The sequence below is a fragment of the Oryzias melastigma genome, unplaced genomic scaffold (genome assembly GCF_002922805.2).
Source record: "Oryzias melastigma strain HK-1 unplaced genomic scaffold, ASM292280v2 sc00296, whole genome shotgun sequence".
NCBI lineage: Eukaryota > Metazoa > Chordata > Actinopteri > Beloniformes > Adrianichthyidae > Oryzias > Oryzias melastigma.
This window is the reverse complement of record NW_023416911.1, coordinates 138,450-153,740: the sequence shown is the minus strand read 5'-3', so window position 1 is coordinate 153,740 and position 15,291 is coordinate 138,450. Positions and strand designations below refer to the sequence as shown.

At 41.8% G+C, this 15,291-nt stretch overlaps 2 protein-coding genes across 3 annotated transcripts in view; one reads left to right on the top strand and one right to left on the bottom strand.

Annotated features, from left to right (window-relative positions):
• Nucleotides 1-1,845, top strand: part of LOC112141527 (E3 ubiquitin-protein ligase MARCHF5) — a gene marked incomplete at its 5' end in the record, with an annotated part of 11,916 nt that extends 10,071 nt beyond the window's left edge. Inside the window, 1 exon segment of the mRNA XM_024264691.1 lies at nucleotides 1,037-1,845. Within this exon segment, the coding sequence (XP_024120459.1) occupies nucleotides 1,037-1,153 (117 nt within the window).
• Nucleotides 1,846-2,011: 166 nt separating this feature from the next.
• LOC112141524 (insulin-degrading enzyme) overlaps nucleotides 2,012-15,291 on the bottom strand; it is a 43,990-nt gene continuing 30,710 nt past the window's right edge. For both annotated transcript variants that reach the window (XM_024264684.2, XM_024264683.2), the window contains exons 16-25: nucleotides 14,417-14,527; nucleotides 14,229-14,349; nucleotides 13,253-13,344; nucleotides 11,263-11,374; nucleotides 6,953-7,120; nucleotides 6,567-6,839; nucleotides 6,333-6,394; nucleotides 5,710-5,782; nucleotides 2,861-2,928; nucleotides 2,012-2,509 (exon numbers count right to left, since the gene is read on the bottom strand). In XM_024264684.2, the coding sequence (XP_024120452.1) occupies nucleotides 2,417-2,509; nucleotides 2,861-2,928; nucleotides 5,710-5,782; nucleotides 6,333-6,394; nucleotides 6,567-6,839; nucleotides 6,953-7,120; nucleotides 11,263-11,374; nucleotides 13,253-13,344; nucleotides 14,229-14,349; nucleotides 14,417-14,527 (1,173 nt within the window). In that variant the 3' untranslated portion in view covers nucleotides 2,012-2,416. The remainder of the gene's footprint in view (nucleotides 2,510-2,860; nucleotides 2,929-5,709; nucleotides 5,783-6,332; nucleotides 6,395-6,566; nucleotides 6,840-6,952; nucleotides 7,121-11,262; nucleotides 11,375-13,252; nucleotides 13,345-14,228; nucleotides 14,350-14,416; nucleotides 14,528-15,291) is intronic.

Here is a 15,291-nt window from a genome sequence, read left to right as displayed (position 1 = left end):
TTTTTTTTTATTTTATTTTACTGAACGTTGATTAAGGTTTTGAATTTTAAATGTCCTTCACTTGGACTTGGGCTTTTGTTAGGCATTTGATGTTACAGCCTTTTATTGTTAAGAAAGTTTATCTCAATACAATGTTACACAATAAAGTAGTTCTGATGAAAATTATACATTTTGCCATTCTTGTTTTCATAATTAATGTAGAACTGCTAAATTCCACGAAGCACACATTTTTTTCCTAAAAAAAGGCCACATGTTAATTTGCGATTAATCGCGATTAAAATTTTTAATCGCCTGGCAGCTCTAATAATTTTTAAACATATGCATGCGCAATTAGTTTCAAGCTGTTGTGTTTTTTTTTTATTCTTTAATTTTGTACTTATGCATATAAAGCACCATATGAGTTACAAATCAAGAACACGCACAGACAAATCAGAGTTGCACATAAATCAGTGTGATACTTATTTCTCTCCATACCTGAAAACCTCCACCTCTGATTCTGTGCTCCTTCTCCTCTCATAGATGTTCTGCTTCTCCTCAGATCCAAACCCCAGAGAGTTTTCTGAGGTTGCGTTGTGATTTGTCTCTGGGTTGTGTAGAGCTTGTGTTGAACAGGTGTGTCATCTACAGAAAAATCTGAACCGGATGTTAAAATGAAACAAACTTGATCAGATTTCCAGTTGGAACTGGTTTTTATCCAGAAAAGAACAGACATTTTTTTCTGAAAATTAACTTCAGATTCCATACATTTTGAGGCAGATTTCTAGAGTTTTTACTAATGAGTTCCATGTGGAACCTTCACCACACGGCTCCATGTTTCCAGCTGGTCAACAGAAACTAGAAGCACAATGCTGCATTGTTAAAGCTCTGCAGCTTTTCCTGCTGCAGCCCAACAGGAAGCAGCAGGACCGGCTGTGTTTGTGTTCCTGTCAGGGCGGGGGGGGTCATCTGTCTGTCGGAGAGTCGGCTTGAAATGAAAGATTTCCTGCAGCTCGCGTGAGGAGGGCTTTGATGTGTGGACGGACGTGTTTCCCTGCAGGGTGGCATCGCCTTTGTGGCCATCAAAGGGGCGTTTAAGGTGTACTTCAAACAGCAGCAGTACCTGAGGCAAGCCCACCGCAAGATCCTCAACTTCCCCGAGCAGGAGGAGGCCTGAGGAGCATGTCGAGGAGGCGGAGCATCACTCCCCACCCCCCACCACCTCCTCTTGGCTGGTTTTCAAGGCAGTCGCTGGGCGCCAAAGCTGCCCCCCTCAGTGATGGAGGATGACAGTGGATCATGTTTGCATTCACACAAACACCATAGACTGCTGTGTGTCTGAGCACATCCGTCCTGCTCTCACATTATTGTAACCATAGTGTATTTTAAAGAATGCTGCAGATCCTGAATTCAGAGTTTTATATAAATCCTGTTTTATGATGTTTATTTGCAGGCTTGGCCCCCCTCTCATTTGTTTTTGCCAACACTAAGGCTCCCCCCTGATTCAAGCTTAGCAAGCACTCATGCAACAGCGGCCAGTCTGAGCTGGAGGCAGGCCACAGTGACGTGAAGGAAAGGTGTCAGGCGTTCACCTGCCTTCATGACTGAATCAGGAAACGTCAGTTCTTCTGTCAGTGCTCTCTCTGGCTCCTCCTGGACACCTTTTCTTTTGCCTGCTGATGTATTCATTTGTATATAGAAATGTGGAAGCAGCTGTCATGAAGCACACCTGATTTGCAGGTGTTTTCCTGCTAAACTCTGCTTTCCTCTACAGTTCCTGTGCTCCTCCTCTAGAGGTCATGCTCTCAACATGTTGCCTCTGTATCTAAACTTTTCAGTTCTGTGAATAAACGTATTTTTCCAAACGTTTTAGTGAGGTCCAGATTAAATGACTGCTAAATAATATTTCAGCAGTATAAATGTGGTTGAAGGTTGTCCTAAGGTAGAAGGGCCATAAAGGATTATGAACAAGAGTTTTAAAGCTTTGATAAAATCTAATGAGGGGAAAGAGATATGAGAAAGGAGAGCAGAAGACAACTTTTAAAGTTGAAGCTTTATTTCCATTTAAACTGAGTAGATATAGATTAGAGGCAGACTTTTATTCAAAAATATAAATGATTCAAATAGTGTACTACTTTGTAGACACACGTATATTAAAACAAGATAGGTGGTAAACCTGTGAACATGAGGTGTTCCAGTTTGAGTTCATTTCCTGTGACTTCCAGAGAGAGTGCAGCAGGAGCAGCCTGCTCTCAGATTGGAAAGTAAAATGGAAAAAAAAGCCAACACATTTTCACTCTTCAAGGATCTGCTCTACAGCAGACGATTCTGGTAAAATGGTATCACGTAAAGAGGCAGCATTTCTGTCTGCTTTGCATCCAAATGCACTGAATCGGCGTCAGACAGACGCGCTTCTTCCTGGCGTGGCAGCATCCCACACTCACAGCTCAGCAACCACGTCCCCGTTAGACTGGACCAGAGGGAACAGAGGCATTCTCCTCTTGAACTCTGCCATGTCCTGAATCACCACAGGCTGCAAAGACAAAAGCACACAGAGGTCAGAGGACCCCTCATGTTGCCCGGGTCAGGGTCCAGACAGCAAATGTCCATCTGTGGTTCAGAACCAGTCTGGACAGATGCTCTGGGTACGACCACGAGGCCAGTCCTCTCAGATGAGACTCTCTGCATAATTGAGAAGATTTGTGATAGAAGATACAAGAACACAAACTTTACATACTCAAAACTTTATCCTGTGATCATAGTGACTAAAAACAAGAGACAGGCTGATTTAAGCTCCTGAAAAGAAGGTAGAGAAGAAGAGCTTCATCATCTGGATGTCAGGTGAGTATCTGCTTCTCCACTCCAGGGATCGAGCCATGTTTACCTGTGGCAGTGACGGAGCATCCGCCAGGCTGACGACAGTCTGCTGCAAACTCTCCCCCACTGCTGGACCTGGAAAAGCAAACATTTATTAAAACAATCGTACATTCTGCGGTGCAAGCATCAAATTTGGCATGTATGCATTTTAGGATCCTCTTTTTCAGAAATTTTCTTTGCCACAAGAAAATATGAGATCTGGGGGCAAAGAGACATTGAGTATTTTTGGAACAATTGAGTGTATGGATTTGTGTCAGATTTTGTGCTTGTGTTACAAAATATACCATTTGTCTAAAATATCAACCTCTGTTAAAACTCCCCTAATGCCCTAACCCCTAACTTAGAGGTAGTCCTTACCCCATATGTAGGGGGTACGCAGGAAATATCAAGGTTGTAGATGGGTCAGTGAGGCAAAAATGTTCATGCAGTTTTTTCTATGGGCATGCTGCAGGTAACAGGTTGTGGCAAACATCTATATATAGATACAGGCTCGTCCTACTGACCGTCTCATATTTTCACCCCTCAGAAATCTGCACAGGGATCCCGCTAGAGCAGGGGTATTCAAGTCCAGGCCTCGAGGGCCGGTGTCCTACATGTTTTCCAACCAACCTTCCATTGAAGCTCCTTATTGGCTGCTAATTTCCAGGATCAGGTATGTTTAGCCAATAAGGAGCTTCAATGGAAGGTTGGTTGGAAAACATGTAGGACACCGGCCCTCGAGGCCTGGACTTGAATACCCCTGCGCTAGAGCTTCTCATGTGATAAGTGTGCCCCTTGCTTGCAGCCTGACTGCATTCACACTGAACGCGATTTGTGCGACAAATTCGTGAGCCCCGCCCCTCTTTTGTCACACACCAAATTCGCTGGTCCTTGCGTGTCAAAAAGTGTGATCCTGAGCCTGACGCTACAGCTGCATGTGGGATGCTATAAGGAACGGTGTCTGTGGATATCTCCCTCAGAATGTATGAAGACACATGTTGAGAAATCAGGCTTATTTATTGTGAAGAGTTCTACAAAAACATCAGTAATCATGTCTCCATGTTTGGGTTTATGATTATTATTTAAAGATTTTCCTGGTACAGGGGGGCTGTGTCTGTATGACAGCCGCTTAAACGGTGTTTCTGTGTCTCTGTGACTGAGCTTGAAGGCTCTATGTCTAGTATTAACACAAGGGGAAAAATAGAATTAGGAGACCTTTTTCACTTTCTTTAATGTCTGGATGATGCCTGACCCGGCAGCCTCTGCACCCCGCAGCGGCTCTCTGTCTGCTGGCATATGGAGTGAGTGAGCTCCGCCGCGGGAGCGAAAGCCACTGAAAACATCACGTGTCCAAAGCTGAGTTCCTGATTGGCTAATGTGACACAGTGACCTGTCAAACTTCAGATATTAAAATTTTGCTGATTTGCGGCGCTCAAATTGAGCTACTGCTAGACCTTTGCAGCAGGCCTGTCGCTCATATCACGCCACAGGACTTCAGATCGCCTCATGTCACATCTGTACCTTTGACTTAACATTGAAACTGGCCACCTCCGCTGGGCGAAACGCGTTTGGTGTGAATGCAGCTTTAGAAATGAGGAAATGGGACACTAGAAGCAGGACATCCTGCAGGCACTTGTGTGTCATGTGTCACCCATGTGAGCAGCATTCACGTGCAGTAAGAAGTTAAGCTGAATCCAAATTCTTCCCACCAGCTTCTCCCTTGCCCTTCTATTGTCAGGGCATTTGAAGTGATAGGGGTCTGCGAAATCGTTTTTTGAAGGGAGGGAGTTCCGTGTCGCGCTGAGCTGTGAAGGAGAAGCGCTTTTCTTCATGTGGGTGCGCTCTGAAGCGCAGAAGTTTACATTTCAATGTAAGTGATGACTTTTCATTTTAGCATATAATTTTTAAAGTTACAAAACCAATGCATTTCCGAGTGCTAGCAGCACCACGCTAACATAGCTGACCAACGACTATTGATGACATCATCAAGTAGGAGTGACATCCGAATTTGAAGACACTATTTTTCTGGATCCTCCTGTTTGCAGGGCTAGGGCTGTGTCTGAATTCCTTCACTACTTTCAAATATAATTGTTTAACAAACCATCAATGTTTTCATCTTTGGAACACAGTGGATTCATAAATACTGTAGACGTTGTAAAATGCTTGTATTGATTCGATTTTCCCTTCGTGTACTCGTTGATGTCATATCTGCGGTTTAGAAGAAAGTAGTGAGCATGGTGTTTCAACTGCTCTTAAAACCCAGGGCACTAGATAGTCTAGTACCCTGGGTTTTAAAAGCAATTGAGACACCATGCTCACTACTGATTTTTTAACCTTTAACACCGGAGCTCCAGTGTTTATGTTCTTTAATTTACTGCAACTTTTCAGCCGTTAACATGATAAATGCCATTCCAGTAGATTCTGAAGGAGAAAAACGGCTCACGCTGTTCGAGGTTTGAGGTCTGAAGTTACAGAACGTTAAAGAGTTTGTGTTTAAGCGTCACCGGCGCTAAATAACATACATGATGTCATGCATTTCCTGAAGTACAAACCTAATAAATTTGAACATTTTACAAAGACTATTTCTGAATCTGCCGTGTTCTGATAGTAAAAATTTGGATGCTCAAACCTAATGCATTGTGGTCCATATTTGCCAGTCCAGTGAGCACCGACACACACTGGTTTTTCACTTAAACTTATGAGAAATATCTAGGGCCCTGCATTTTGGAATTGTTGATCTGCAAAATGGTGAACGTAGTAAGTAGAGAGCAGTGAAGGAATTCGGACACACCGTACTCCTCTAAAGATACAGCCCCTCCTCTCTACGACCTTTAACGGGCTCAGACAACACAACCCTGCAGCACCGTTTCCACTTACACGAGTCCATCTCTCTGGACAAGATGTGCACTGAAAGTTTGCGTCGTTTGGGACTCCTGGCTGTCAGCTGCTCCTGTGAGACACATGAATTAAAGTTGCTTTAATCACAGCCACATCAGACATCGGGCTGTTAAATGTGACAGAATTCATGACCAGGACGGCTGAGTTTCTCCCCAAGACAGTTCTGTCTGTCTGAGTCGGTCAGCTTTTTCTTAGAAGAGATCAAAATGGCTTCAGAAAGAATAGTACAATGTGACAGCTTTGGATCTGACTCTAGAAAAAGACCCTCGCTCTGCATTGCCCTGATCCGAGGATTTTACCCCTCGTTCTGAACGCCTTCACAGCTGTGAACGGGAGATGACAGCCAAGTTCACTATGTCTGACAGTGACTGACACAGAATGAAGGCAGTTTAACTGTTCTGAGGACATCTCAGTGATGAAAAGATTCCAACCTGATCTGCTCTCAAATAATCACAGCTGCATTTACCTTCCTGACATGACAACACCATCAACACAAACAATTACAGTTTAAAAAAAGCTATCTATATGTAAACAGAACATGTATCTCCTAAAAGTGGATCAGGTTGAAATGAACCTCAGATTGAGCAGACGGCTCCACTTACTCTGAAGAAATCCATGACGTGGTCTTTCCTCAGAGTCTTCAGATGCTTCACTTCAATGTTGTCTGCAACAGAACACAGGAACCAGGGTCACAGTCCTCACCCACAGCCGACTCCTCCACACTCACACATGCCTTCCTGCAGACTCTGAGCTCATTTCCAACATGAAAAACCAAAGATTCATGCAGAAACACAAAGCTGAGATTGACAAAAATAATCTCTGTCCAGAGCCCTCACCTCTGTCAAAGTGATACTGCCTGGAGGTGACCTCAGCCCAGTACTTGGCACACTCAGCAGACAGCTTCTTGGGCTTGTCCAGACGGCGGACAGCCAGAGCCTGGATGTGCTTCTGGAAGACCTCCTCATTCATCTCCTCCAGAGCCGTCTCCATGGAGAGGAGGAACGCCTCCACGCGGCTCTCCAGGTAGTGGGGGGGCCGCTTTGACTGGATGCTAAAGCGAAGGCCCTGCACGCCGTCAGCCCGCCGAGCCCCACTGGACACACTGTAACCTTGGAGGGTTGAGAGGAGAAAGATGGAGGAGTATTATCAGCTGAATATCTGTCAAAACAATCCACTTTTCATGAAACTTCAGCGGTTTGGAGTCCAGGTGGCGTGGTCTCACCCAGCTGCTCTTTGGTTCTGAGGGTGTTGTAACACGGCTCACGGATGATCTGGCAGAAGAGCTCCAGCAGCATGTTGCTGTGGGTGGTCTGCATGTCTGTCTGGTAGTAGATTTCAATGCTGCAATCCTTATGGACCTCATTCCTGCGCTGGTAAACAAACCAGCTACCTGAAACAGACAACAACAAAAGCTTATTTACTACTGTTAAAAGAAAACTAAGAGCCCCAAAAAACAGGAGATTGGGTTAAAAATGAAACAATAGAATTGCATAAATCAAATCAAATCAAATTTTATTTATAAAAAAGCGCTTCTCATACTTGGCACAGCTCGAAGGCGCTTTACATTAAAAACAAAAACATATACAATAAAAAAAAAAAACCTTGAATGAATGAATGGGCCAAAAATCGTTTATGGGGCCAAAAAAAAGTATTTCGAAATACGCAAACGAAAGTCCATGACACGTGTCAGGGATAAGCCCTAGAACATTTGAAATTATTATGGGATGGCCACACGACCTACGGCTTGGCAGCCATCTTGCGCTGAAATCAGAAAAATGGCAATTTTCACGTTTTTCAACAATATAGGAAAACGAAACTGTTGTTTGTCCAATTTTCACGAAATTCGGGAATCATGTCCGTAGCGGGAGTCTATAACGACCCTAGAAGTTTCATTGACCTTTACCTTGGGAAGATGCCGCCATCTTGAAAAGTTGAAAAAAAGCACTTTTACTCAAAGCTACAAAAAGAAATACCTCCTAGGGGGTTTTATCAATTGTTATGTCATATCACTGACCATAAATGGGAATGTACTGTGAGAAAAATGTTGGAATTAGAAGTTGTAGAATTTGAATGGCGTGCTCGTGGCAAGGTCGCAACCGCCACGGTTTTAGCTAGTTCGCACATATTTTGGCCGATTTGCACAAACAGGGTATTCGCGCGTGCGGAGGCTCAAGCTGAACTAAACGACATAACTTTCGAAACCGTAATGCGTAAAATGCGGCCCTGGTATGCAAAAAACCGTTGCGAAAAAAACTGCTGACTCAGCAAAATAAAAAAAAAGTTTGCAATTCGCAAACGAAACCAACGTAACCTTATTGGATATATCCATGGCTAAATTTTACAGTATTATGGGATGGCTCCACGACCTACCGCTTAGCAGCCATTTTGTTTCGAAATCTGACATTTTGGGAATTTTACAAAGTTAGAAAGTAGCTTTTGTTAGTCCGATTTTTACGAAATTTGACCCACATGCCACTGGCGTTAGTCTTCAACGACCACGAAAGTTTCGTTGACCTTTGACCTTGGGAAGGGCCGCCATCTTGATTTGTCCAAAAAAGCCACTGTTAGCACCAGCTTCAAACAAATATAACTTTTAGGGATATTTATCAAACGTTTCCAAACGCTTTTGGCATCATTGGGAAGCTTTTGGGATAAAATATATGGTATTACAAGCTATAGATTTTGAACGGCGTGCATGTGGCGAGCTCGCAAATGTGGCGTAGTGTTAATACACGCTCATGTTTTAATGCATTGCTATGATACTTTAATATGTTGATCCCAGGCTTAAGCTTTAACAGGTATAATATCATAGAATATGGACATATAAGGAATGTGGGCGTGGTTAGCAAACAACCTCCGTTGCTAAGGAATTCCAAAATTTACTTTTGCCGATTCTTGCGAAACTAACGTCAATCTGTTCAGTGACCTCAGGCGAACAAAACATAAAATGGTTGCTATGGAGATAAAACCAACAGAAAAGCCGCCATTTTGAAAAAAAGTGCCTTTTGAAGCAATTTCTCACTTGCATCCCAAGTTAAAGCTATAACAAGTGTTATAACTTAAAATATGGTAATATAGGGAATGTGGGCGTGGTAAGCAAATAACCTCCGTTTGTAAGGAGATCCAAAAATGTACTTTGGCCGATTCTTGTGAAACTAACGTCAACCTGTTCGGTGACCTCAGGCGAACAAAACATAAAATGGTTGCTATGGAGATAACACTAACAGAAAAGGCGCCATTTTGAAAAAAGTGCCTTTTTAAGCAATTTCTCACTTACATCACAGTCCAGCTATACAGTAAGGGAAGGGGGGGTTAGTGGTGCAGAGTGGCTGCTTAGCAGGTGAGTTCGGGTCAAAGGTCAGCGTCAAGGGTGGCGATGGTGCGTAGGGGCAGGCAGCGAGCGCGGCGTTGGTGCGTATGAGCGGGCGGGCTGCAAGGGAGAGGGCAGCGAGGGAGAGGGCAGCGAGGGAGAGGGCAGCGAGGGAGAGGGCAGCGAGGGAGTGGGCGACGAGGGCGGGTAGCGACTGCGGGTCATCCAACGCCGCTTGCGGCTTTAATTTTGAGTTGTTCTTTAAAAACTTCTTTATGAATTAATAGTTTTATCTTCCTGTATCTCCTCTCTGCTCTTCTGTTTCAGACACCTTATGTCATCAGTCTTCCATGGTGTTTTAGAAGTGGTTCTTAATGTTTTTGTCTTTACTGGGGCCACTGCATCTAAGGAGGACTGAAGTCTGTTATTAAAATCATCAACCATAAAATCACAGGATGCAGATACAGTCTGAGCAGGAGTTTGCTTAAAAGTATAAATAAAATTTGCAGCCACTTCAGGAGTTATATACCGTTTCCTCACAGTTCTCACTGAGGCTTCCTGCTGGATTTCACTGGTGACATTAAAAAACACACAATAATGGTCTAATATTGGTAAATCAACAGCAGAGGACACCCCGGCAGACAGACCGTAGGTGATGACGAGATCGAGGGTCCGTCCTCTGTTGTGAGTGGCGTGTGTGACGTTTAAAATCCATGCTGCTAAGAAGATTTAAAAACTCACAAGCATAGACATCCTCATTTTTATAAACATGCAAATTAAAATCACCAGTAATTAAAATCCTGTTGTACCTAATATGAAGAGATGATAAAAATTCAGAAAATTCTTCAATAAAACAGGAAGGAGGGTTTGGTGGTCTATACACTGTGACAGCTAACACAGGTGGGGCACCAATATGGCATTCTGTTATCAGAAATGAATGGATGACACAAAGCAGAGGACGTTTGTCTTCATGAAGTCCATTCATTTTGATAATGGACACCTCAAAGGTCTCTCAGATGTGACGTGTTGTCATGGTAACGGCTACTAAGCCTGCACCAACCCGCCCTGCCGGTACAAGTGCTAAACGTCAAGTTAAGGGATCCAAAGCATCATTTCAGAGGGAGAGTTCACCACTTACTGCTTGAGTTTGGTGACTGAAACTTCTTTTTTCACGTTTCCATCGTCACGGTGCAGAGTATCAGTCAAACCGTGGTATAATGAAAACATGTTTCTGAACTTCTTTTAACCAAACAGCGACCTAAAGATGCAGTAATAGATCTTAAGAAAATGTAAATACAGATCAGTAGAAAAAATTAAACTGACTGAGTCTGTTGGTCTTTAACACCTGGGGCGTCGTCGGTGACGCTTAAACACAAAATCTTTAACATACTGTAACTTTTCAACCGTTAACACAATAATTCCAGCAGATTCTCAGAATCTACAAGAATTATCATTGATTTTGTATTATCCATTGACTGTATATTAGAATTGGACTGAGTGACTCCTCCCCCTGGTGTTCCAAACAGGAAATACCTGCTGGCGCCAAGAAACCAAAATCCCACAGACTTCTACAGAGAAACAAACAACCGATACGGAGTCATTCTATTGGTTAGAAAGGATTCTAGCTCTGATACCTTTTTCTTACAGCTTTTTGATAATCCTAATTGTTTTTATCATTTTCTGTAGTTCAGATTTTAAACTGACCAATCAGACGTTTGTGGTCTCTCATCAAACCTTCCAAATGTTTGATTAGCAGATTTGGTATATCCCACTTTCAGTTGGTAGAGGCGAGGCCTTCCAACAAGATTAGTGATTACTGATTGGTGAGAGTGATTACCATAGAAACTCAGAGTGTCTCGGACCAATCACTGCTTACTGACGATGTCTGGCTCCAACGTGTTGGCATCCGTATCACAAAAAAAGGTGACTGAATAGATTTCACTGGAACCAGAAGTAAACCATTTTCTATGGGTGACGTCACCCTCAGTCCAGTTCTCTTGTACAGTCAGCGGTCTGAGCAGTGGAGCTGGGGGTGTTCCTGCTGTCAGTGTAGTGAGTTTCACTGTCAATGTCAGAACAAGCAATGATGATGAAAGCAGGAGCACAGAGAGAGGACAACACCAAAACAGACAAACATGCCAGATGATTGACAGAACGAAGCTACAGTGTGTGCACGTGTGTGTGTGTTTGTGCATGTGTGTGAGGCTCAGTTCAAGACTCACTGTCTGGCATTTGAACCTCCCTAAAGAAGATCAGCTGGTTGGGAGGGAGGGGCTTAGTATGAGCATGCTCAGTCAGCGTGTCCTCCACCAGGTGAATCATGCTCAGAGCAGACTAGAGAGAGCACACAGAAAACATTTAGCTCCAAAACTTTCATTTCAGACAAAAACTGGGCTCTCCATCCTGTTGTTTGTGCAGGCTTCAGATCCACCGCTGCTTTATTCAATAAAGTCAATCCATTTAAAGAATTTTAAATTGTGCATCAACTGAGTTTTTTCTTTTTTTAAATTTAGAAATATATATTTAGCCATTTGGCTGTAGTCCAGCTGTTTCATTTGGAATACTTCCAAATCCCACTAAAGTTCAGATGATCATCAGAAGACATGAATCTATCAGGGCCTCCTGAGTGGAGGAGATGAGGGGTCACTTCACACACTGCGAGGCACAGCTCAGTCAATCTGCTGCAGAATAGTTCAAAAAGAAGTAACCTGAAGGTAAAATTCCCTAAAAAATATAGGAGGCATGGTCTAAACAGGGGCATCCAACTTTTTTTGGTGATGTGACAATACTTGAGGGTCGACCATTCAGCCGACCATTGGACCCTTGTTAGAACATCAACACTAGAGCATGTCTCAAGACTGGGAGGACCAAAGGCCAAGTCTCGAGTATCATTTTTTATTTTTCTGGAATTTCTTTTGTTCTCAATTTCTAATTTTTCAGTAATTTTCTAGCATGTTAAGTATTCCACAGTTGAAAATAAAATAAAATTCTCTAATTTATCATATTTTGATCTACCAGTATTTTCTAAAAATTACCCAGAAAATTGATGGTGTAACTTTTAATAGTGAAAGTGTTGGTTAAATATAAATTAACTTTTAAGTGAAAACATTTTGTTTGCAATGGGATACTTTTCATTTGTTCACACAGAACAGAAAGACATTTAGATACTTAAAAAAAACCCAAATTACTGTAGATTTATGATTTGAAGGTGAGAAATAAAATAAGGAAAAAGTCTGTTGGAAGAAAAACCTTTCGTTAACAATAAGTCTGGGTTTGTATAAAATGTTACATATTTTTCATTATTAAATTAACTTTAAATGTGAACAGGACAATAACAAACAAATATTTTCATTTAGATTACTAAAACAAACATCTGTTCATCTTATTTTACCTTTAAGGCTCTGAACATCAAGTAGCTGCAGGTTGTTCCCACAAGGTTACAACAGCTTATAACCTAATTTAGCCGATCGCCATCCGGGAACTGTTCTTAGAAAGTATTGAGAGTCCATATTACTTTGAGTTTATGACATGAGCCTGCAGGACGGGGGGAATTTAAACACTTTGGACATGCCTGATCCAAAAGAAACAGCTAGAGCTGATTCTTTGTAAGTCATTTATGTCTCAGTATTTTTGTATTATGGTCTGTATTATACAACAAATAATTATATGAAATGTCCTGTTATTCTGACCTTAAATGTGCCTACACATGAAAAGAACATTTACTTTGTTTCTTGTATTATTTTATGTTAAAGCACATAAAACATAGATAGAACAGAATACTCAGTGCCATATTTTCTATATGCAGCAAATGAATCACTTTTTATCTTTTTACTCAAATTTTAGCCACAGCGTTTCCATTATTTTTTGGTTTTTACATCTGTTTTAGTATTGCTTCCTTTATCTACTGTGTCTTACAACTTAAGTTTTAACTAATGTTTATATGTCTTTTTTTTTGTTCAACAGGAAAATTGATGAGAAGTGCTATATAAAGAAAGTGACTGATTTATATCACTTTTCCAAATTCAGCTGTAAAGAACTTCATCCACATGAATGTGTTCAGCTTTGACTCTGCTCCTACAGAAAACAAATAGTTAGCACTCAAAACAATAGAGTACATTCTAGAAGAGTAGGCGTGTGGTACACTGACGTGTAAAGAGTTCAGGCATGCAAGAATATCATTTCTATTAGTAAAAGCAAACAGTCTGAACAAACCTCCTTAGTGATGTTGCCGTGGATGAGAGCTTCAATGTGTAACCGTGACAACAGCAGAGCTCTGAAGGCCTGCAGGCGTGGGAGAGTCACATCTATAACACAGATCAAAGACGAGAGCCGTCACAGACAGAAAGCCTGCTTCTGCTGCTTCTGTCACTTCATTTGTTCTCATCGTGTTTGTCACAAAAAGAAAAATAGTAGCAAGCCTGGATGCGCAGAAAGGTTATTTATCGACTTAAATGTGTCCATCTGAGATGAAGAAATGATCTGAAGTCAAAGAGAACAAATACATCAACACACTTTGTGTACCAGATTAGAGCAGCTGAACAACAGGAGACCAGACAGGAAAAAACAAGAGAGTCTGACCACAGACAAAAGGGAGAGGGAGAAGGGGAGTATTCGGGTCGGGCCCAAGTGTTCAAATTTATAAAACTATACCAGTTTACCTCCAGAGAATAAAACGGAGAAATGCAGTTTTTTCTCTGGGAATCAGCTGATTATGTCAGTAGTTACAATATGTAAAAGGAAAAAAAGGTCGAAAGCTTAAAACAGTCGAGAACTTCCAGCCGATAATTTTGGACGCTGATGATGTTTGTTAGTGGCTGGCTCCGGTGGGGGAGGGGCTTCCGGATATTAATTTTCGAGCGCCATATTTTTTCTCTGTGGACCGATTCTTCTGTTCTTCCCCTTTTTGACTCCTTGTTTTTGCATTCTATTCTTTGTTCTACACACATTTGAGCAGAGATCCCAGTCAAAAATCAGAATCAACTTTGACCCACAAACTTATCAAGATCAATAAAACCTAATTCAGTACAGTTTGAATTTATTCTCAAAAACAAAAACATTTTTCACAAAAGTTTGAATTTACAACGAACAAATGAGCAACTTCATTATTAAGCCAAACAGAAAGAAGTTTCACTATAAAAACAAGTCGATAATGAAGTGATTGAAAGTGTGAGAAAAGAAAAAGCCTCACCATCCAGAGCTTCTATCAGTTCTTCTTTGGTCCAGGCCAGCTCAGTCATCAGCAGACGCACGTTAAAGGCGGCGTGTGTGATTGGCCGCTCAGCTCGGAAGTTGTTCAAGTGTCTTGAGTACTAAAGGAAAGATTTGAACAAATAAGTAAACTAAATCAATACCCCTAAAAGTACGATGAGGACTTACTTCATCCTTGATGATGTCAAAGCGTGTCTGACTGATCTGGAAGGAGACCAGCTTTTCAATGATCTTCTGCAGGAGGACGTGCTGCTTGTCATTGTATCCTCTGACACTCAGCTGCAAAGGAGGAGAGAAGTCAGAATGACCACATAAAAAAACATGATGTTTATCGATAGGCCGATGTCAGACCAGTTTTGAAGAAAAAGAACATTTTGAACTGGTGAGTGAAGCGTCATTGGAGACGATTAAACATAAAATCTTTCACTTACTATAACTTTTCAACCGTTAACACGATCATTCCAGTAGATTGTGAAGGAGAAAAGCTTCTCGTTGGAACGCAAACACAGGAGCGCCGGTGTTGAAGGGTTAAAACTTTACACTAACAAATAGAACCAGGAAGCCATAAAAGCAAAACAGTTCCTCCTGGTTCCTTTGGCCAGAGCGGTCAAAATAACGCCTCAACAACCATCATGAGTGCAACTGTAACGTTTGTGAAGCTGGGATGGAACAAATGTCTTATCTTACACCAAAAATGTACTTTTACAGAATGATTTAAAAACATGTGAATTCAAAGTTTGATCCTTTTAGTTACTATTGTTTGTGTAAAACAAAAAAAACACTAAAATCTCTCATGATTTGTCATTATTGAGTGAATAGGTTTCTTCATTTACAGATGGGAGGAGCTATGGCACTGACTATAGATTAAAACTGGACTGAGTGACTCCTCCCCCATGGTGTTCCAAACAGGAAGTACTTGCTGGTTCCAAGAAGTCAAAATCCCGTAGACTTCTATGGAGAAATGAACAGCTGTGATTCAGTCATTCTATTTGTTAGAATAACCATTCTTGATCACAGGGGGGCCAATGTAGCCACGAGGGGGC